General features: G+C 53.1%; 2 protein-coding genes across 4 annotated transcripts in view; one reads left to right on the forward strand and one right to left on the reverse strand.

Annotated features, from left to right (window-relative positions):
• SBNO2 (strawberry notch homolog 2) overlaps positions 1-11,618 on the reverse strand; it is a 50,313-nt gene extending 38,695 nt beyond the window's left edge. For 2 of the 3 annotated variants that reach the window (XM_059869867.1, XM_059869865.1), the window contains exons 1-3: positions 11,477-11,618; positions 4,869-5,089; positions 3,523-3,602 (exon numbers count right to left, since the gene is read on the reverse strand). In XM_059869867.1, coding sequence (XP_059725850.1) covers positions 3,523-3,602; positions 4,869-4,967 — 179 coding nt within the window. In that variant the 5' untranslated portion in view covers positions 4,968-5,089; positions 11,477-11,618. Of the gene's footprint in view, positions 1-3,522; positions 3,603-4,868; positions 5,090-7,556; positions 7,816-11,476 lie in introns of those variants that run through there. The other variant, XM_059869866.1, reaches the window with a different exon arrangement.
• A 4,287-nt stretch (positions 11,619-15,905) lies between these two features.
• The window catches only part of STK11 (serine/threonine kinase 11), a 32,147-nt gene continuing 24,672 nt past the window's right edge, over positions 15,906-23,380 (forward strand). Inside the window, exons 1-2 of the mRNA XM_059869878.1 lie at positions 15,906-17,332; positions 22,360-22,443. Of these exons, the coding sequence (XP_059725861.1) occupies positions 17,043-17,332; positions 22,360-22,443 (374 nt within the window). The 5' untranslated portion in view covers positions 15,906-17,042. The remainder of the gene's footprint in view (positions 17,333-22,359; positions 22,444-23,380) is intronic.

Genomic DNA, 23,380 nt, shown 5'->3' on the forward strand with positions numbered 1-23,380 from the left:
TGCAAACAAAGTTATCTCCTCTGATAAATACATTTTTCCTGCTCCTTTCCCATCATTGAAGACAAAACCCTCAAAAATTAACAGCTCTTTTCCTCCTTTTTTTTCTTTTCTGTGCTGCCACAGTTTTACCTGCTGCAGACACCTGAGACCCTGTGTGAACACAAACCTGCACATCCCAGCTCCCAAAGTCCAGCCCTGATTGTTGGCTCTTTGTAATCCATCCAAGGAAATTAAAATCTGGGCATAAATTCTGGGAATTAATTATTTCCACACAGGAAAAGGCTGGTTTAAAAGGCTTTCAAGCCGAGGCTGCTGTGGTCTCGCCGTCTCTCACACGAGGACACAGCTTGGCCAGCATCAAGGAACTAACCAAAGAATAGGAAAACTATTTTTACTGGAAAAGTGAACACACTCTCCTGTTCCCCTGGCACTTTGTGGCCTGGACAAGGGTCAGTCAAGGTAACAAGAAATAGAGCAGGAGAGCTCCAACCTCCCTGGCCTGCTGTGGAATGACCAGCTCTGCTTGGTATTTTGTTACCCTTAATCTTGGTCTTCCAATCTGCCCATGTGAGATGCACTTGGTTGCTGCAGTTTGCAGGGAGAGCCCACAGCAGCTCCAGGCACCGCTCTGAGATCCTCCTTGGAAAGCCCCAGAATCCCTTCAGTACCTTTGGAGCTGGGCTTTACCTTCCTTGACTCAGAACTTAAAGCTGTCTCCTTCATTTGCAGGGCTGACACAGAGCCATTGACAAGTTTGTTTGAAATAAACTGAGACAAAAATGCTTAAACTGGAAGAATCAGGTCAGTGACCCTGTCACAGCCAAGCTGTGAACACAGCCCTGTCCCCACCTGCTCAGCCTCTCCAGGGTTTAGCTCCTGGTAAACTGCTCTACTGTGGGTCAGCAGCTTCCCTCAGATGCTGAGGGGGTTCACTGGACAACCAAAAACAGTTCCAGAAAGGAAATTTATGCTGGTTTAATCACACCAGCTGCCCAAAGAGGAACGCTCCGTTGCAATTCCGCTGCATTCCAGCTGCTCATCCAGCTGCATGACCAATGCATCCAAAGCCCTTCTGGGCCCACAGTGCCACTTCTCTGAGACCTCCATGTGTGTTTTGGCCAGGATCCATCCTCTGTCCTTCATTCAGAGACACAAACTTCTCATCTCAAGCCAGTGGAAGATCAGGGAGAGCTGAGAGGCTGCAGGCTGCTTTGGCACTAGCCTGGAAATTTCCTTCCTCATCAGACACCAACCCATGTATTTTCAGAGCCTGCTTTACTATTTCAGCAAGCAATGCTCCATGCAGAGATGGAAAAAGGAATAAAAACAGCAAGAAAAGGGGTCATGTAAACTGGGGACAAAGCTTTGCTGCAGCTGTGTGACATCTCATCCAACAGCACAACTGGGCTGCCCCAGATCCCCCCAGCCAGGAATGTGCTGAGCCTCCAGCAGCAAGGGAAGCTGAGCTCTGCAGGGATAATTCTTCAGAAAAGAGCTGACTTGCTGCTCTTCAGAGCTCTGAACCTCCCTGGTTCTTTCAGGGAGGTTTAATACACTGTTGACATTTGTCAGGTTAAGAAAATCTGAACCCAAGAGGCCACGTTTGGGGTCTTCTAAAGAAATTCCCTAGCATGAAAGTGAACTCCTGAAAAGAAACAGGAAAAACCTGCTTCAGGATAAAGGTGTTGCTATGAGAATAAGCCCTGTCCAAACACAGCCACTTGCAAATGAGATTTCTCTGCAAGTATTCTGAAGAAAAAGGTGCACCACCTCTAATGGCAGCTGCATTTTTTCATGTTACAGCATGGGCTACAATTACAACTGCCTTTAAAATCCCACTTTTCAATGTTTCCATTCCTTCCAGGATTCCAACCTGTAACCCCCACACCCTAAATCCATCTAAAACAGAGTCAGTGCCATTTTCAAATACAAAAAGCACAGACTTTTTTTTTTTTTTTTTTAATGTGAAATGCAGATATGGAAGATCTCACCTGAAAGGTGATTTTTACACCTCCTGGGGTATGAAGAACAGGAAGCTAAAGGTGCAGCCTTGGCTAAATCATTCCCTAGCAAATCATTACTACAATGGGCCTCATTTCCAGAAGTAACTTCAGCAAAGGCAGCAAATCCAGGTTTGTGTCAGACACAGGCATGTCCTTGCAGGATTGGGCTGTTCCCGGCAGCGCTGCTACGAGCGGCACCGAACAGGAAGAGAGTGAGGGGCAAAACCAGAACAAATGGTCAACAGGAAAAAAAAAAACAAAAAAAAACCCCCAATGCAATAGATAAACACAATCTAATCTTGTGGTTCAATGCAGCAAAACAGAAATTCTGTTATAGCTCTCCGGAGGATTCACAACATGTAATTTACAGGAATCCTGCTCAAAAAGCACAGCCCCTTCCAATCAGCCAGGCTGGCCAAGAGCAAAGGGCCTGAATGGATCTGAGACATCTCCTGTTCTCCTGTGGGGAGGAGTTGGCACAGCTCAGCTCCCTCAGCACCTGTGGGGCAGCTTCTGGTACCCTCTCCTGAGGAACTGCCCTGTGCATCCACCCAGGGCTGCTGGGCAGCTCCTGCTGTGGCCAGAGGGGACCGGGGCCACCAGGGCAGCAGGACCACCACAGGGACACGAGTCACCTCATCCCCCTGACAGAGGGGCTGATCCTCACTGCTCCTCTCTGCCTGGAACTCACACCCTCACAGGGAGGGACCCACCATGAAGATGCCAAAATCCCTTTAGGAGGGAGGTTACATTGAATCCCCAGTGTAATGTCAGGCACCTGGAACACAGTTGTTAGCTCAGGATGTCAAATTCTGCTTCCTTCAGTTCTCCTTCCTCCCACCTCTGACCTAGATAAAGAACACATCCTGTGTATCCATGCCACTCCCTGGATTCACAGAGACCAAAGAAGCCATGGATCAGCCTCCAAACCCCCAGCCCCACCCGAGTCCCCATCCAAGTCACTCAGTGATGGCACAAGGCCACTTTATGCTGTTCAAACACTTGTCATATCCCACCTTATGATCCATGATGAAGGTTCATTGTAAAGGGAAAATGGAAAACGAAATTTTTTAGTACAGACATGACATGGCTGTTAGTGTCAATCACTTCCAGTGACATGGCAAAGGATTTTAACATCACTCAAAACCTAATACCCAGTACAGGTAACATCTTCCTCCACATTTGTGCAAAGCTAGAGACTGCCCAGTGTTTGCTCAGTTGGATCTGTTAAGAATTCCATTAGTGTTACAAATCCAGGCTAACCAAAGCTGTTTCTCCCTTACTGCAGCCTCCAGGTTTAACAGAAAACAAAGGTTTTTCCTCAATTTTATAAACAAAAAGCTGTTTGCTGCTGCTCCCAAGATGGAGCAGTGTCTGAAATGCCACAAGATCAGTGAGTGATGCAATTATTTCCCCATCAGATCGTGAAATAAAGTAAACATGGAAAGCAGCAAAGAAACAGTTGAATCACGGGGTGTGCAAGAGCAGAGAGGATTAGACAAAGAAGAACAGCACTCACTGGTTTTCACTTGGGAAGGATGAGGTTGGGAAAGAGACTGGGTAGCAGCTGCTCCACGAGTCGGCGGCCAGCATGGAATTCTGCAAGCAGAAGGCACAACAGTTAGAGCAGCAGAGGCCTGGAAAAATTACCTGGGGCTGCAGGCACGAGGGCAGGCCCATGGCTTCCCTCCCTCAGTGCTTCCCAGAGGCAGAGGTGGCTCTTGTCTCTCCAGCAGGACCTCAGTTTCAGCTTTGGAACTTACTGCCCTACCACTGTCTCCTTCCCCAGCCCTTTCACAGGACACTCTGAAGGGACAAATGAAATGGCATCAGGAGGAAATGGCATCAAGCTGTGCCACAAGATGTTCAGGTTGGACATCAGGAGGAATTTATTGGTGGAAAGGGTAGTCAGGCATTGGCAGAGGCTGCCCAGGGAGGTGCTGGAGTCACCATCCCTGGAGTTATCCAAAGAAGGAGGGGATGTGGCACTCGATGCTCTGGTGTGGTGACAAGGTGAGAATCAATCACAGATTGAACTTGATGACCTTGAAGGTCTTTTCCAACCTCAGTGATTCCATCATTCTATGACTCAGTCTCTGTGGGATGTCAGCACCAACCCAATAACCTGAAATTGGCCATCAGAGGTCACATCCAAAAATGTCCTTTTGTGCCTTTTGTCTTCTCATTTCCCTGAACAGTCTCCAATTAACAGCTCAGCTCATACCAATAAAATCAGGGAGAGAACACAGTATCTCCTTACTCAGCTCCACAGCAGCCTTTAATTTGTTCTTTTTGTGCCCAAAGCAACAAAACCTTGTACTTGAAGCAAGAGGAACTTGGGCCTCGTTTGAACCTCTGTGTCCCTGCATGTGACACATTCCAGAGTTTGAAACAGAAAGAGAAAACTCCAGGAACACATCAGCTATTTTGGGACAGGGTTTACTTTTTGCCCTGTTGGACAAATGCATCAGGGACCTGGTCTGGTTTTAGCAGCTATATCAGGACAAAAACAACTTATTTATCTCTGCTGCTCTGGAAACAAGGACAGCTGGACCCGGGCACAGATTCACACGTCTGGTAGAGATGTGCTGGGGTAGGAACAAGGTCTGCAATCCTGGGCAGATTCTCTCAGTCTCTTCAGTCCTTCCTCTAGGAGCTGGCAGCCAGCAGCTTTCAGAGAGGCTTTGTTTTAATCACAGCCCTGCTTTTCCCTCCTCACTTCAATCCTGCAACCCCCTGCACAGCTGCCTGGGAAGTCTGGAAATTGCTGCTCTAAACACAGACCAGGACTCCCAGGATCTACCAGGCCAGACTGCTGTGCCCAAACCCCTCCTGGGCACAGCCTCCCCCTCCCCAGGGCCTCACCTCCACATCTGGCACGGCGAGCTGGGAGCGGAGGCCGGGGATGCCGCGGACGGCATCGCCCGGCTGCTGGTGCTGTGGGAAGCTGTTCCCCCCATCCATGGTGGGGTGAGAGCATCAGCCCGTGTCCTGCCTCATGGAGTCCTCAGGAGGGTGGGACAGGATGTGGAGTGAGTGGTGGCAGCGTCTTTAATTGTGCTCTTCACCCTGCACCATGTCCTGGGCTGGGAAAGAAAGGCACGTTTAGGTTTTGTGAAAGGGGAGGTGGGGAAAAAAAAAATACTTGTAAGCTTAAACATAGTTTAGAGATGAGCAAACAGCCACCAGCCTGTGAAATGCTGCTGCCTCTTCAGAAAAGAGAGGGTTTTATGGGAAACAGAGCTCTCCATTACCACCACACCTGGAATTCACCCAGGTTGGAACTGGAACCCACCTCTCCCGCCTTTCACACCAGGAGCCCTGCAGGTCCCTAAGATCACCCACAGCTGAGCTCAGCCTGAGGAATTTGCTTATCTAATGTACAAGAAGACTCTGCACTCCAGTGTAAACTCATGGCAATCAATTCCCCCAAAGTGCCTGTTTTCCTGAAAATATGCTCTGGAGTGGGACACTGCTGAGCCAGCAGTGAACCCTCCTCTCCCACCCCGTGGCACACCGGGGTCCCCCCAGCTCCAAGGCAGATGTTTCTGTGCACCAAGACCTTTCCCACACCCGTCAAACCCAACAATACCTCATTACTCATTTGAAATTAATAGTATTAATGCCACAAATTCCTGAATTTATCAGCTTCTGGCACTTTCCCTTTTGCCAGCAAAAGGGGATCCAAAGCAGGAGCATTGTTTTGGCAGGATTAACCCCACAGTAACACCCTGCCTCCAGTGCAGCTTCTCAGTCAAAACCACCAAACTGATTAATTTTCTTCTAAATTCTCCATAATCTCATAGGAAAACAATTTCCAACTGGATTTAATGGATTAAAATAAAAAAAGAGATGGTGAAAGCAACCTATACAACCAGAGGAGCAGAGAAAAGCATCCACAATGTCTTTGCTTCTTTGCCACTTCCTGCCTTCCCTGACCCTCCCCAAAAGCTGAGTAAATCAAAGTGGCCAAAACCTCTGGATGGAGCAATCCAGCCACACACAACACCTACAGAGCACAGACCAAAGCTGTAATTTAAAAGAGCCACCTCTGATCATTCAGGAGACACTATTTGCTACAAGGAATATTTTTGAAAAGCCATTTCTGACTCCGAGGCCCTTTAAAAATAAGTGACCTTGCGGTGGACAAAATGACTGTGGCATTTGCAATGGAAAGTGAAATTAAAGTGACTCTTTCTGCCTTCCTGTGGTGCCACAGCTGTGCCAGCAGTGCCCTCTGGGTAGGGCTCATGTGGGGGCTGCAGGGACCAGCCAGGATCCCCCAGCCTGGACTGATCCTAGAGTGGAGTCACAGGCAAAGCCCTCAAGTGCCAAGGATATTCTGTGTGAAAAGCAGAGTTCAACAGTCACATCCCACCTATGGAATGCTGTGTAGAGCTCCCAAAGGGATTATTTGGGTTTTGGTTTTCTTGCAGGGAGAAGGTCACCCTTTTCTATTTTGCAAAGATTCTCTTCAACTCCTGCTCAGCTTTACCCAAGCCAGGGCTGAGGTTTGCTGATCTCAGGGTGAATGTCATCAACTGTTCTGTGTCTATAAACCCTGTGACTCTTCCTTACACCAGACTTCAGGGGTTTTGCTGCTTTTCTTTTTTTTTTTTTTTTCTTTCCCCTACTTACAACAGCTTTTGAGAGGAAATCAGCAGCAGTGATTCCCGTAAGAGCCATCGCAAATATACAGCTTTACTTACATATCCAAAGGAACTTAGGAAGGGTAAAATCAATATCAGCATCCCTCTGTGCCTGCTCTGCATTAGCTTCTGTCTCACACCACCAGATCTCACTGGTGAGCCCTGCAGAGCAGAGGCTGCCTCTAAAGCAGCACCAGTTCCCTAGGAAAACTGCACAACAGATCACACCCCACTGACAAAATGAAGGAAAACTGCTTAGCAAGAAAGCTGGAATGCTCTGGGCCTTGGTTTGTGCTGGCTGTAGTGCAAATGCAAAATGCACCCAAGCATTGAAAACACGGGGGGAAAAGAGGCACCAAGAGACCACTCTACAGCTGGTACCATTCCAGCCACAGTCCTGGAGGATGCTGAGGGAACTCCTTACTCCAGGAGAGCAGCACCAGCACTTACTGGACACCCTGAAATCCAACCTGCACCTGCCAAATCTTTGTGCTGCAAAACGAGTTCCTGGTGATGAATGTGGAGGCTGAACCAGCTCTCACTCTGAGCTCATGCTCCAGTGCCAGGGGCTGCTGTCCTGTTTACACACCCAAATTCCAAGAAAAAACTAAATAAAACACTCACTAAATCCAGAGTCAGAGACTTGCATGAGTCTGAGGACAGCAGGACAACACCCAGCACAAGAACAGAGAAGTGGGAACAGCCCTCAGTTTTGTGTCCCATCCCGCCATCCTCCAGGCAGCCACATCACGGAAAACCATAAAAATCAGCAAGTTCCAAAGTGCTTCCACTTCCACATCCCATCCTGCTGCTGTGACAGTAGACACTGATTACACAGAGGCACACACACGTGAGGGAACAGCTATAGCAAACTTTTTAAGTGATTTTCCACCATTTCTCTTACCAAACATACTCCGAGCAAGCAGCAGCTTCCGCTGTTAAGGCAAATCCCCGGAGAGGAGGCTCCCGGTCCCAGCACTGGTGTTGGGAGAGGGCTGGGAGAGGAAAGCCCAGCCCTCAGCAGCAGCACACAGAGACTGTTCCCAGCTTCAGCCACTTCAGTCACGTCTCCTTGCAGCAGTGCTATGGAAGAGCAGCGATCCCCCAGATCCAGAGGACATGACCCTAAAAATCCCACTGGACATTTTCCTTCCTGGCCAGGCAGCCCAGGTTTGAAAGTGAAAGCAGCTCCCTGCACAAGATGACGAAGCCCATGAGAGATTTCATCCTATCACTGAGCTCCAGAACAGTTTCAATATTCCAAACAGTTTGCTAAAAGGTTTGCTGTCAGCACAGGGACTAAGGAGCAGCTCCAGCCTGGAATTCCTCTGGAATTCATCATGTCTAGAGGTTACAGAGCACAACTTTCAGCTTTTAACAACTTCAGCTTTTTAGGCATTTCTCAGACCAGCGCTCCAGCAGGAAAATTCCAATTGGGAACACACAAAGAGCTGCTGTGCTGTAACCAGGATGGACAGAGATGGGAGTAAGGGCTTGGATCACTGATAACTGCGATCAGAAGAGGTGAAAACAACCCAGTAAAATGCAGCCAGCACTTCCTCCCGTTGTGTTCCACCCTTTGTTGGTGTGTTTTAAATTGCCTCCATTAAAGGAACACAGCCAGAAACCCACAGACATGCCTGGAGCAGCGGGAGCTAAACCTGCCCATCATGAATTACCACACGCTGGGAACAACAAAAACACCTTGGGAATGTGATCCTGTTCTTCCTCCCGCTCAGGGATCAGTTCCCATCACTCTGCCCACCCCTACAGAGCAGAGGTGAACCCCCAAAGTGTCCCCTCCTTGCTTCACCCACACATGAGCCCCCAGCATGGGCACCCACGGGAGCTGCAGCTGGAGGGAATTCTGCGGGATGCAATGGCCCCAAAGAAATGGGAAGTCAACCCCACAGAACTCTGAACAACCAGTTTTACTTCTCAAGCACCCAGGCACCTTCAAGTTCCTCTTTCATGCTTCTCCTTGATGTATTTTTGGGAAGTTTAGACCAAACAAGCAGATGGGAATAGGACTCAGTTCTGTCACCAACACAAAGGAGAACACCAGAGCGGAAAGACGTATTATGGGTGATGAAAATGGAATTGCTTCAGGGCATCCTAAGCCAGCATTTTGAGCCAGCCTGATCTCCTGAATGCTTTGAGCATAGAAAAGGCTCCTGGGACACAAGTATTGCAGCCCTGGAGCTGGGCACAGCACTGCCAGGCTCCAGGGCAAATCCTGGCATCAACTGGGCACCACAAGTCAATGCAGAGCTGCAGCGTGGAACAATCCATGAGACCAATTATCTGTGGGAATTAGTCTGTAAGGAAAGGGAAGAAAAATCTGGATCATTCCAGAGATTCTTGCAGGAGCTGTGGTGGTGCAGGCAAAAGAACAAACCTGACCTCCAAGGACAGCAGAGTTTCTACAGGGAAGAGTTTGATGCTTCAAGCAGTACTTGAAGCTGCTCCTCGTCTGACACTCAGACCAAACAGGGGAAAACCAATCAAATACAGCTTTTTGGAGGGAAAAGTTCCCTCTAGGAGAAAATATTAACTGCCCCCCACAGGTAAATTCTACCTATCCCTGCTTTTCCACCTGGGAGAATACATAGGACTATTTCTGGACAGGGCAAAAATACCTCCCAGACCCCACCCATGCTCTGCCAAGGAACTCGGCACATTCCTGTGTAAATCCACCCAGCATCACCCTCACACATCCAGCACCAACATTCCCAAACCACAAACACATCCCTGCAAGCTTCCCAAAACCATGGAACATTCCCAAAAACAGTGTTTTGGGCGCCTCCCAGCACAAGGCAGAGCCTGAGCAGGGCACTCGGAGCACTGGGGCTGTTCCCCTTCCACAAAGAACTTGGCTAAGCAAGGTCAGAAGCTGAGAAAATGCAGGTCCCAACTTCTTTACACTTTTTTTCCCCAATTTCTCTCTCAAGAGACACTTGGGAGAAACCCTCTAGAGCTGAGCAGGTACCAATGTTCTGTTTCACAGAGAGCCACTCACAGTAGAAAAACCACTTCAGGACATCAAAGCCAACTTCCCTAAGGATTAGGGCAGCCTTAAGGCAGACTCAACGTGCACCTGCTCCATGAGAGGCATGTGTTCACTTTGATCACACCCACACTTGTGCAGACCTCGATTGTGTAACCAAAAAAGACTTAAGAGTTTTAAGTTTTGAACAGAAAAATGTCTCAGGAGAGTATAAACCTTTTTCCTGATTCCTGAAGGATCCAGACTCTTATGGTGACAAGTCACAGCACGGTTTGCTCCTGTGCAGAGACCTCCCAGCAACATTTGAACGAGACAGGTACAGGCTTATTTTAGGAAAATGAGGGTGTAAACATTCAAAAAACAGACCCCCATGAAGTAAAGAGCTTTTGGCAGAGATAGCAGAGCTCAGGCTTCCAAAAGCTCCAGCTGGCAGCTTATGGAGCTCTGCAAAACCTGGCAGTGCTGCATGGGACACAGAGCACTCCCAACCCCACAGCAACAGTATTAGCACATCATTTTCCACTTAAACATTCCCACCAGCAGCTGCTCTTGGTTCAGCCATTCCCACATGGCTCACGAGCTCACTGCTCAGATGACACGAGGATGATGTGCAGCAGGAACAGCCCCAAAGAGGCACACAGCCAACACCCTCCTGCCCTCCAGACTCACCCCAGGGCCAGTGCACGGACCAGAAAACCCTCCTGGGCTTTGGATCCCAGCTTTGGGATGCCAGTGCTGAACCTGCAGGACCTGCCCTGCCCAGCCTATCTCATTTTCACTGTAAATCGAGCCTGCTGAGGGGGAACCACAGATCTTACACTGGTTACTCTGAGGAGTTTTAGACCTGGCACTAGTATTTAATATAAGGTGAAGCCTCTGGTATCAGCCCAGTTAATGGTCTGACAGCACTGGTTCTGTATTGCAGAGACTCTGAATTGGGCCAGTACAAGCTGCACCACAGCAGAAGCTCGGGGCATGATGGATTCATGGCTCCACACTGACAGAGAGGAAGTTTGGATCAGATATTAGGAAATCCTTCCCTGTGAGGATGCTGAGGCTCTGGCACAGGTTGCCAAGAGAAGCTGTGGCCTCATCCCTGTAAGCTGGAACCCTGGAACCCAAGGCCAGGTTGGACAGAGCTTGGAACACCCTGGGACAGCGGAAGGTGTCCCTGACCATGGCAGGAGGTGGAACTGAATGAGCTTTGAGATCCTTCCAACCCAAACCATTCCATGTTTCTGTGACCACTGTGCAGTTTTCACAGCACTTCGTGGAAAAGCAGCTGAAGCGGGAGCCAGAAACACGAGAGGGAGTCAGAAACGCGAGTGTTCGCTGGCTGTGGCCACCCCGGCTGTACCGGGGCAACTCCCTATCCGGACCCGGCTCGGACAGGGTTGGAGGGGTCTGGGCTTTGCCGGGATCGCGGTTACAGAGGCTCCGCAGCATCTCCGGCTCTCTCCGATGCAGACACGCTCTGCCGGTACCGGCACAGCCCCGAGCGGTCCCCGCCGAGCCCCTCCGGCCCCGCTCCACACGCGGGACGGACACGCGTGGGGGACACGGGTGCCTACGGCGCGGCGGGAGCGGGGCCGGCGCTGCCGTCTCCACAGGCTGCTCCGGGCCCGGCCCGAGCCCCGCAGCCCCCGGAGTCCCCGCGGCACCGACCGACGGCTCCTGGGACAGGCCAGGCCGGGGGCCACGTCCCCACCGAACCCCCCAGCCCGGCCCGAGCGGGCCCGCGGCCCCCGCCCACGGAGAGATCGAGCCAGGGGGGAGCAAGCCGCGAGCCCCGGGCGGAGCGAGCGGGCGGCCCTTACCTGTGTCCGGGGGTCGCGGGGGGTGCCGGGGGTCCCGGGGACTCCGGGGCTCAGGCTCCCGCCCGGCCGCCGCCGCCTGGCGCCGCTTCCGGGTCCGCCATGTTGGAAGGGCCACAGAGCTTCCGGGGAAAGGGGAGGCGGCAACCGAGCGAGAACCGGGAGAGGGCAGCGGGGAACGGCAGAACCGGGAGAGGGCAGCGGGCGAACTGGAGAACCGGGCCCGGGGGAACGGGAGAACCGGGCCCGTGGAGAGTGGGCGGCGGGGAACGGGAGGACCGGGCCCGAGTGGGCAGCGGGGGAACTGGAGAACCGGGCCCGGGGGCAACCGGGCCAGGCCGCGGAGCGGGAGGCAGGAGAGGCACGGTTCGAAACTTGGTCTCGGTGTGAGCTGCCAGGGTAGCCCCGAGGGATGAACCCGCGGCTCCGGAGACCGGCAAAGACCCGGGGCGAAGGAACCCCCGAGGCAGAGGGAGCCTCCGCCGCCTCCCCCCGCCCGGCCCCTCGTCCCCGTTCAGGAGCGGGCGCTGCCCCTGGAGCGGCGGGTCCGGGCCCACACCCGGCCCGGGGGCTCCCGGGGGGCTCCTGTGGGTCCCGGCACGGCCCGTTCCCACAGGCTTTGCATCGGTGCAGATCCGGAGCACTCGCCTTTCATCCCACATCCATCCATCCATCCATCCATCCATCCATCCCTCCCTCCCTCCCTCCCTCCCTCCCTCCCTCCCTCCATCCCTCCCTCCATCCATCCATCCCTCTGTCCATCTCGGGATGGGATGGAAATGGGAGGCAAACCAAAGTCCTGGAGCAGCCTTGGCTGTGCACACCATCAGCACCATCAGATTCTGCAGGCTGAGCAGAGTCTGTCCAGTCCTTTTCCTCTCAAAAGAAAAATTCCTCACTTTTCCTCCCTGCAGGACAGGGCAGCAGCTCAACCCACAGGAGGACACAGGAGAGCTGGAAACACTCAAAGCCTGAGCAACTTCCAAGGATTCTGCCCACTCCCATGCCACAAGTCCTGCTATAGGAATTAAATGAATCACAGGGCTGGAGAATGACCTGCTCTGATCATCCTGGGCTCCTCACTCATTTTCCCCTCAATGGACATTTTAATATTTTCAATTTCCCATTGCTTGCATTGGATTCATGCCACTTTTGCAGTCCCACGGTAGAAACAAAATCCCGAGGGGTCATACAGAAGCTTCCTGGATGGGTCTGTTTTTACACCGGCACAGCAGCAGCCAGAGGGAGCTGATTTATCCCCAAGAAGGGAAGTACTGGCAGATGGGAACCACGTTAACACCGGGTCCTTGGGAATACTGGGTGTGTGCCAGGGGCAAAGGGGGAACCAGGAAGGTCTGTGACAGTCCCCTTCTCCCCCTGCTAATCCCGCTGCTCCCATTCTTTATTCATTTGCATATAATAATTAATCAAAGCAACCCTTCTCACAGGGATCCTTGTTTTGAATCCCCCCCAGCTCTTTATTTGGTGTTACACAAATACAAATAAATAAACACAGTGGGAGAACGCACAGGGATCCATCTAGCACTGAATCAGCCTCCTCCCAGAACCACCAAACCCGGTTTTCTCTTACCAGGATCTCTTCCTCCTCCCACCCCAGCCTGGATCCCAAATCACACAGGAAACCCCAGTGAAGAAGAAGTGATGCTGGGCTGGGAGCACTGGAGCTCTCCTGTGCCTGCACTGGTGGGAGATGTGGGGACATGGCTGAGTTGTGTCCTGGTCTGTTTGCCCCTTTACAGGAGCAATGTCCCTGGAAAACAGCCTGGCTTCTCCAGGAACAGCCCTTCCCAGGCTGTTGGTCCCTGTAAGACACCCAGTCTCAGGAAATGGGGACAAAGATTGGAGTTTTTAGGCCCTGATCCCATGGGCTCAGCTGCAGAGCAGCTCCACATTGGGGTGTGCCTGGCTGCTGTCACCCACTGCCACTTCCTGTTTTTTCCCAGAGCCTGGAAATCCCCTGATTTTCCGTGGGGTGAGGGCTGTGGAGCCATGCCGCCAGCTGGCCCTGTGCCCCCGGAGCTGCGGGAAGAGGCAACCAGGGGACAGACCCTGCCCTGTGCAGGGTCCTGGCAGTGCTGCGCTGGCACTGGGGCCCTGCAGAGGGCAAGGATGGGACCTGGCAGAAACCATGCTGGGGTGCCAGGGTCCCACAAAACCATCCTATGTCTGAATAAACCCTTCTGTTCCCCCTTGGCCAGGTTGTGGGGCTGTAGAGGGTGAGGGCTCAGCTCCTGCAGTGCCCCATGTGCCAAAAGCTTGGCAGGTGTCAGCTGTTTCTCCCAGCTTGTGACTGGGAGGGGGATGGATGGTGCAAATATCCACTGGAGGGGATGATGCTGGTGCAAATATTTGAAAAAACCCAAGAGCCTCTGGCTTTGCCTGATGCACCCACAGCCCCAGTGGGGGACAGGGCTGGGGGGCTTGGGAGTACCTGGGGACACCCCATATGAGCCCTTGGCTTGTCCTGCTCCAGTGGCCATTCCTGGAGAGTTAAGCAGGATTTTGCCTCTCAGGGGGGATTGTTCTGCCACCCTGGTGGGACAGGGAGCAGGACAGGCAGTGGGATGGGCAGGGAGCAGAGTGTGTGTGGAGTGTCAGGAGCTCCTCCAGCCGATGCTGCCCTCCCACTGCTGGGAACACCTCGGAAGGGGATGCACAGCATTTACCAGAATTTCGGGGATGGGTTCCAGCACTTTGGACTCAGTGCCAAGACTGGAGTAAACCACCCGGGGCTGGGTGCTGTTGTGACAGAAGCCGTGGTGGGAGAAGGGAAAGGCAGTGCTAATGGGATTGGAGGGCTGGGCAGAGCAGCCCCCTCCTCTGCACCCCCTCTTCGGAGCCCTTGGGACCTTCTCCCAAACCTTCACAAGCTCAAATTCCTTGAACAAACCAAATTCCTTGAGCAAACTAGAGCATCGCAGTGCTCTGACCCTTTGGGAACCCAGGGGGCCCTGACCCTGCTCAAAGCCCCCCAAAACGGGCTCAGGGCTCTCCCACCTGTGCTTTGGAATCCATGCAGTGCCAGCAGCTCTCGTGGAAAGGGAAAACTTATGGATTTGTCCTGCCCTGCCTCAAATGAACAGCTCAGCTCTTAGAGCTGGTGCTCCATGCTGCAATCCCAGCCGAGTCTGGCTCCATCCCTTTGGCCAAAGGGTTTGACCCTCTGGCACAGCGGGGCTGGAGGCGGGTGCAGGGGTACCGTGGTTCCCCTGAGCCGACACTACACAAACCCCATGTACCGGCACCGGTTCCCGGTGTTCCCGGTGTTCCCGGCGGGAGCAGACACGGTAGCGGCTGGAGCTGTCATACCGCAACTCCCCGGGCTGGACATCCCCGGTACCCGGTGAAACGGGAGGAGACTCTTGAAGGGCCCTGCGGGGGGAGCAGCGTGTGCAGCCCAACCCTTAGGAGGCACCGGAGGGTGCCCGCAGGAGAAACGGCTCTACCGGGACCGGGGCCGTGAGGGGGAGGCGGCGCCGAGAGGAGCCCGTTCGCTCGGGCCGTGCCGGGGTCTGGCCGGGGCGCTGGAGCCGGGTGCCGTTATTTTGGGGATGCCCTCGCAGTCGCTTGGTTGAGCAGGATGGGACGAGATGCAGTCGGAACCGTGCGGAACCGTGCGGGCTGGGGGACACCGCAGGGGGAGTGGGTTCACCCCAAACCCGAAGCGGCCCAAGCGCGGCCCAAGCGCGGCAGGCGGACCGTGAGGGCGGCGGGGCAGGGCCGCTCCCCGGCCGGGCAGGGCCGGTACCGTGCCGGTCCTGTCTCCATGACTCCCGCGTGCCCCTTGCCCTCCGCCCTTCACCGCCCGCCGCCCCGCCTCCGAGCGCTGACTGACAGCTCTAGCAGCCAATCGTAGTGCTTCGCCGCCGCCAGCCCCGCGCCCAGTCGCGACGGACATCGCCTGTGAACTATCACATCTGAATTGCACCTCAAACGCCGCCCTTAGAGATGACGGACAGCTCAGTTAACCTATCATATAGCCCCGCCGCCGGCCGGGGTGGGTGGGAGGGTCGTTAGTAACGAACCAACCGTAACCCGACGTGATGCAGCCGCTGCCAATCAGCGTTCGAGCGCTCGGGGACGGGGCCGACGGCGTGGCCAATGGGAGCGCGCGCCGGGGCGGCGCGAGGCGCGGAGCGGGGCGGGGGGGGGAGACGGAACGGCGGGGGCGGGCGGGGACAAGATGGCGGCAGCGGCGTCGGCGGCGCGCGCGCGGCGGGGCGGGCGGTAACGGGGCGGCGCGACCGGGACAAGGAACGGGGCCGGGGCCGGGAGAGCGCCAGGGGGCAGCGGCCGAGGGGCGGCCCCTGAACTTGGGGGGGACGCGGGAGGCGGCGGCTCGGCGGGGCGGAGCGCGGCTCCGGGGCCCGGCCCGGCTCCCCCGCCTGGCGGCGGGGAGGGGGGACTCGGCCGCCCGCCCCCCCTCCCCCAGTTCACCGTTCGGGCCGGCGGGAGCGGCCGGAGCTGCCTGCGGGGAAGGACCCGGCCCGGGCCGGGAAGGGCCTGGAGGTCACCGAACCCCCCCCCCCCCGGAGTCCGTCCCGTCCCGGCTCCGGCGCTGATTTTGTCGCACTGAAAGTGTCCTGTCCCCTGTCACCCTCTCTGCTCTCCCGCTGTACCCTGCTGCCAGCCCCGGTGACACCTGTGGGAGGTTCTGGAGGGACCGTCCGGGCCAGGTGGGCATCCCTGACCCCCCCCCCCCCCTCCGTGAGGAACCGGACACCGGGCAGGAGGTCCCGCCGGGAGGAGCCGGGTGTCGGGACACGGGGCAGAGGGTCTCCCTGACCCCCCCCCGGGGTCGACGGGGCCGGGGTGGGTTGTGTTGTCCTGCACCGCTGACACCCGGAGCAGAGGTGGTGACACATCATGTGCCGGGCGGAATCCCGGTGGATGAAGGATGCCCCCGGGAGCTCTCGGTAGGCACCGAAGGCCTCAAACTTTTGTAGGCGAAAGCGAAGACGCAAGAATTGTTTCGGAAAACTCCTTCAAGGAAACTTGCTTCCAGCTCCCCAACGGCTGAACCCCCCCTCCGGCCCGTGCTCCAGGGGGAGCACACCTTCCCACCCCGGCTGGGAATCATGAGCTCCTAGGGATGGAAAGTCACGAGAGGGACTGGGAGCTGCTCTGGTTCCACGGGGTGGCCTGACGGCCCGGAGATGACCTAACTCTTTAGGATCAAACTGGGCCCAGTCAAGGCCAGTTGACTGGGAAGAGCCCCCGGCAGCGGGACCGGGTCGGAAGCAACGTGAGTCCCAAACTGAGTGTGTCCCGTCACAGATTTATGTTCTTTTTCAAAGACATTCTGGAGCCAGGCCGGGATCTTTTAGCATCCAACTGACCTGGAAGCAGTTCTTAGGTTTGGTTTTCTTGTTTCTTTTCTTTTTTCCTTCTTTTTTTTGGTTGTTTTTTTTTTTTATTATTCATGTTTGTACAATCTTCTGGATATTTTTTTCCCGAGAAGGAGTAAAAGGGAGTGTTGGAAACTAACAAACAGGATTAACGCCCTTGAGCGCTTAAGGAAAAAACAGGTTAAGGAACTTAATCCAGGATGGATCTGCAGGAGCCCCAGCAGCTGGGAATGTTTGCAGAGAGCGAGCTGATGTCGGTGGGGATGGACACGTTCATCCACCGCATCGACTCCACCGAGGTCATTTACCAGCCCCGGCGCAAACGGGCCAAGCTCATCGGCAAGTACCTCATGGGAGACCTGCTGGGAGAGGGCTCCTACGGCAAAGTCAAGGAGATGCTGGACTCAGAGACCCTGTGCAGGAGAGCTGTGAAGATCCTGAAGAAGAAGAAGCTGCGCCGGATCCCCAACGGGGAGGCCAACGTGAAAAAGTGAGTAAAGAGGTCTGGGAGCTGGATGGGTGAACTTGGTTCTTGTTTAGCTCCTGTGTTGTTTTAGCTGACAGCGTGGCTCTGCTGTGGAAGCGCTTCCTAATCCACAGGTATTTAGGAATCTCTTCCCTTTGAACAGCAGCCAGTGCTCTGGGTGAGGCTGGGCACAGGGAAGGGACAGGTTCCTAAGGACTGGGCAGTCTGGAATACACCACTTTGGTGTCATTTAATGGATAAAATATTGTTTCTTAATGCAATTCCTCTGTGTCCTCTCACCTTTCCCAGCCAGCAGCACCTGGGCAAGGTGAGACCTTACAAACACGCCTGGTGTCCTCATAGGGATATTCCTGTATCTGCCCAGGTGTTCCCAAGGCCCTGGAGCTCTCTGTGCTGGCAATTCCTCCTCCCACCCATGTGGAAGGTGGCTGGAACAAGATCCAATATATGGAGCACCCCATGGGCACAGGAAGTTTTGGGTTTTTTTCCTTGGCTTCGTTTCTGAGGTCCTTGGGAGTTAACTCAAGGCTCTCCCCAGCTGATTTCTGTGGCTGTAAAATGGGGCCAAGGGTTGTCAGCTCTCTGTGCCTCTGCCACACCTGGTTTTTCAGGGCACAAAGCCCTCAGGAAGTGAACCCCAGGAGGGGCTGGATCTGTGGGGCTGGTGTGGGAACTTTCCTTCCCTGGACCTCGCAGCAGCTGCGTCCCAGCCCTGCCAGGAGCTGCTTATCAGCCCTGCAGGAGCCTCTGCAGCCCAAACAACCCATGAGGGTTTATCTAGGCTGGGAGGGAGAGCTCTGAGAGGTCGAGGAGACACTTGGGGTGTTCTGCTGTGGGTGAGCCTGACCTGCAGAGTCCTGTGTCTGTCCCTCAGTTTGATTTCCCAGTTTAGCTGTGGGATATTTCACATCCTGTCCCAGGACTGCTGTCAGGGAGCTCTCTCACTTTGCCTTCCAACCTTTCTTGACAGCCTTGGCTGTGGAACAGTCACATCTCAAGGTTGGGACCTCCCTGTCTCTCCCTTCCTGGCTCAGGTTCAGGATCAAGCAAACTTGGTTAATGTGTAATAAAATGTTTCTTGTTTTTCTGGTGGAGGCTGAGTGCCCCGTCCTTGGGTCCCTCCATGGGCACATCCAGAGCTGCCACTGGGGAACCTGGAGATAGTTTCCTCCTTAGGGAAGCTTTCAATGTAAATTAGGTAAAAAGAGCTTGCCCACATCAGGAGAGTTCCCTGCTCTCAGAGCCATGGGAATGCTCCTGTGTCCTGAGGTGAACTCCATGGAAGTTTTATTCACACCCAGAATGGGGCTGGGAGTATCAGATGGGTCATTAAAGGAGTTATTAAAAGGGACTTTCTGTGGACATTTCCTGGCTCAGTCCCACCTGCTCCAAAACACCATGGCAGATTTTAGGTCTTGCCTTGTACCCAGGGGTTTACTTTAGTTCAAGTTCCTATTTCTGTTCCCTCATCCTTTTCCCTCTGCCCACCTATCCATGTGCTTTATCTGCTGCTTCAGTGGGGAATTTTAAGGCAAACTGTTGTATTTTGTGGTTCCCTGGTCCCCTGGCACTCGGAGCTTATCAGAACCCTTCAGCACTGCTGTGAGAGGGAGTGAAAGCTGTGTCTGCTCTGAGTGTGAGATCTGAGTCCTCAGTGTGGGAGGAACAAAGTGCTGTGAGGTCTCCAGGTAGTGCTGGACAAGACACTGACACAGTATTTTAATGTCAACACAGCCAGATTGCACTGGAATCTCACTTTGGGCAGCTGTGTTGGAGCAGCTTTGAGGAGTTTATGCCCAAAAACTGTTCCTGTGCACAGGACAGCAGGAAATCAGTTTGTGGGCTGGATCACACTGTTGGGTTCTGCTTTCTCACTTGGAATCTGATCACTGAAGTGGTTTCCAGTGTTTCCTACCACACAGGGAAAAGCTGCACATGAGGTTTGGGTTGTTGGGCAGAGGTGATTGTGGTGGGCTCCTGCCTCTGCCCCCTCACAGGGCAGCTCAGCACTGCTTCAGCTGGGCTGATAGCACAGGAATGGAATTGTCATCCAAGGAACTCCCTGGAAAACGTTTCCTAGACAGTGGCCCTTGGGTAATTCCACAAGCAGTAACACACAGGGAGTAATGAGAGTGCAGTAATGAGCTGTGGAGGATCATACAGGTCTGAGCTGGGCCTTGGGCACCTGGAGATGTTGGGCTGGAATTGGATGTTAATGCCAACCTTGGGTCACTCCTTGCTGATATCCCAGGCCACAGCCTCATCTCTGTCCCAGCCCTGTCTCCTGGTGTTCTGGAGATACAGAAATTACAACTAAAATGTGTTTGGGACTGAAATTATTTTTCTCTACCCCAAAATACTCTTACTTCTGCCCCAGGAAAATGAGCCCTGAAGTGCTCTCTGAGTCCTGGAGAGGATGTTGAGGGCTTAAACTTGTAAGACACAGTTTCCTTAAATCTATTGGGAGAATCCTCATTTCTCTTTAGAGCAGGTGGAGGTGGCTCAGGCAGGCAGACACTGCAGAATCTCATCCCTGCAAAAAAAAAAAAAAAAAAAAAAAAAGGAGTTTAGTGGGATTGCCAAAAAGAGGCAGGAAAACCTGGCAGCCTGTGGCTGCAGCAGCAGAGGTTTAATAACGCCGTGTGCTAATAGCCTGACACGTTAATTAAGTGTTTGGGGCTCTGTGGGATCCCAAGTGCCCTGTGCTGTACTTACCACCTCAGCAATTGCTCTGCTTGGAATTTGTGCTCCTTGGAATTCCTCAGAGGGTTAACCTGGGTTATGGGGCTGTGCTGTGACAGTTTGTTCCTGGGGTCTGCAAGTCCCAAGCTGGAACCTCCAAACAGGGACAGCTCTGCTGGGGAAGGACTTGCTGGAAGCCCTGGAGGTGTGAGCTCAGGTGGGAATGGGCTGATCCCTCCTCCTCAGAGACGTGTTCCCCTTGGAGCTGTGTGGCTCAAGGACTTCCTCTGCTGAGCTGGATGTTTGCTTGGGTTGAGAGGTGAAATTCTGGGACCTGTACTCCATGATGGATATAGAACTTGGAATGCCAGACATCCCTGCAGGAGCAGGATGTGGAAGGACCCTTGGGACTAGGAAAGAGAAAAAGTGACACTGGCTCACACAGTCCTGGATCAGGTGCTGCACTTCCTAAGCTTTCAGGATGTTGTGGGAAGAGCCCTGTGAACCAAAGGAAGGCAATGAATCTCTTGGCTGTGTTGCTGGGTTTTGTTTAGGCAGGAATGGCTGGGAACAAGCTGTAGGAAGCATGCTGGATCTCACAGTAGAGATGTCCAGGAAGGAGAGTCTGCTTTCCAGGCTGCCTTTGGCATGTTCCAAAATGCTGTGGCACATGGAACAAGGGGGCAGCTTTGCTATTTACAGTTCTGAGCAGCAACACCCCCTGTTATTTGCCAGAGCAGGTACCTTGCAGGGGATAAGTCTTAATCCACCAGGATGAGCTTAATGGATCTGACAGAGCTCGAGTCAGGTCTTTTCCCCCCTTGTCTCCTTCCAAGGAGGTTGTACTTGGAAGCAGGTCTTGGCCTCTGGCAGTCTGTCTACTCACACACTTGCAGTGGGCTGTGGTGGGGTTTTCTTGGTAGTTTTGGAAGAAAAAAAATCAAATTTAGGCCTGTTCTGAGGAGGTGAGACCTATATTCCCCTACTCGAGGGGTTTGCAAAGCAAGATGGGATTGGAGGTGACTGGGCTGGCTGTCCCTGCTCCTCAGGCATTCCAGAGTGAAAGAGGGGCTAAAAATAGAAGTAATCTTTCCTCTGGGAAAAGGGTGGCTTGGCCTCTGCCCCAGGGGTGGGGGCACTGCCCTGGCATTTTGGATTGGTTCTCAAAGTCCTCCTGGGAGGGGAAATCATTACAGAAATATGAGATATTTATTTGTCTGTTGAAGGTGGAGGAATTAGTGTTTGTGCTTCCAAGCTGTATTACAGGGAATGAGCTGTTGGGATCAGGATTTTAGATGTGTTCCCAACATTTGGGCCTTAAAGCAGTTGTGTTTCATTGTGTTTGCTCCACTCTGGCAGCCCAGGTTGGAGCCCTCAGCCCTCTCCCTTCATGCTGCAGGATCTCCTCAGCTCCACACTGACACTGGCTGCTGTTCCTTGTGCTAATTTAATCCACTTCAGCCCTTTGGTCATTCCTATAATTAGACTTGTCTGCCATGTCCACACAATACTTGGGAGTTTTGCTATGGTATCCTGGGTCTCTGCTCAGCTCTTGGTGGCTTCTTCTAAATCCAGAGCTGAGAAAGGAGTGTCTGGCCTTAATTTTGGTAGTGAAATAATTCATACTGCTCAGGCATCCTTAAAAGATCAGTAAGGATTCTCCTTGCACTCCTGCATCAGAGAAGCCCTTTCCAAGGAGCAGCTCCTGGTTGTTGCTCAGCCTTTGTGCTGGCCCCAGCTCGTTACTGGAGCTGCTGATTGTGCCCTTGAGGGGCTCTGAGCTGGCTTTGGGCAGGGGCTCTCTCTTCCAAAGCTGTGCTCAGAATTCCTTGTAATGCTGCTTCCCAGAGGCTGAGCTGATGAAGTGTGACCACACTGCTTAAAGCACTCGCCAGATCGCTCTGGAAGGGAGCTGGGAAGGAGAATTTGGGAGCTCAGCACAGCCCAGGATGGAGCAGCAGCAGAACAAAGTGAAATGCAGGACGTGCACTGCCAGGCACCAACAGAACCACCCTGACCTGACTGTCCTGCTCTGCCTGTTTCTCCACAGCTGGCATCCAGTGGGATTTTGCAGGATGAGTTTAATGCAAAAGAGACTAAACTGTGGTTTGGGGCAGGTATAAAATCCCTGGAGCCAAAGATCAGTACAGGTGACATTCAAGGGACTGTTCCCCAAGCCAAGAGAAGGTGGCTCCTCACCTGTTATACCTTATTTATTCCCCACAAACACAGGATTCACTTCAGGTCTCTGAGCCATTCAGTCAAGTTAAGTTCGGGTGAAATTTTGGAAGAAATGGAGTTGGGAATTATCTTTTTAAATGCAACTTTTTCCTTGTCTCTTCCTGCAGGGAGATCCAGCTCCTGCGGAGATTACGGCACAAAAACGTCATCCAGCTGGTAGATGTGTTGTACAACGAGGAGAAGCAGAAAATATATCCTTTTGCACAGGGCTGTTGATCAGGTTTGAATTCCCACTGTTCTCTGCTGTAGTTCTGCTTTTGGGAAGGCCCTTTTGGATGTTTCTTAAGCCTAAATTTTTGCAGCTAAATTGCTTTCGCTGCTAATAACCATCCTGCCCACCTGGCAGACTTTCCACACAAACACAAATTCACACAGACACTGATCAAGGTAATTTTATCCTCACTTTGCTGGATTTTGTGTGACTCTGCCACACTGAGAGCACTTTGCCTGGAACAAATGTGGAAATTCCTGGAGCTGATCCCTTGTAGCATATGTTATAAATGGATCCTTTTATTTTTGACAGTGTTTTCTAACTACTGTCTTCTTATTACAGTACTCCAGAAAAGGAGTAATTTAATTGTGTGCATTAATTAGATCAAACACTCTGCCACCAGATCATTAGGATAAAGGAGTGTGACAGCTTCTGCTTGTGCTGTGGCCTCACCAGAGTGAGGGGACTGCAAGTCAGTTATTGATAGAGAGATCTGTTTAATTAGGTAGAAGGGAGGAGGCAGCAGGGGGAAAAGGAGCCCGAGAGAGACATCGTGTGTTGGTACCAGGTGATGACAACACAAAACCATCCCTGGGAAGTGGGATCTCTCCAAGGATGCTCCTTGCTGGACTTTCTGAGCAGTGCTGGTCCAGAGTTGGTTTTCAGTGCTTTTCCCTTGCAAGGACAGGTTGACTTTGTTATTTTTATCTTTATCTGCTTCTGCATTCTCACAAAGTTTGTTCCTCCCTGTGCTGATCCTGGCAATAACTGGGGGAATTTGGTTTCACTAGAACTTGGGGCAGGAATTCATCCATGATTTTGTTCAAGCCCTTCCCCAGCTCCTGACTGGCACTGCCTGGGCTGTGATAGAGCAGACCTGGAGCAGCCACATGGGGAATAAATTTGGGAACAGATCC

This window comes from Haemorhous mexicanus, chromosome 29 (genome assembly GCF_027477595.1).
Source record: "Haemorhous mexicanus isolate bHaeMex1 chromosome 29, bHaeMex1.pri, whole genome shotgun sequence".
In the NCBI taxonomy this organism is placed as follows: Eukaryota; Metazoa; Chordata; class Aves; order Passeriformes; family Fringillidae; genus Haemorhous; species Haemorhous mexicanus.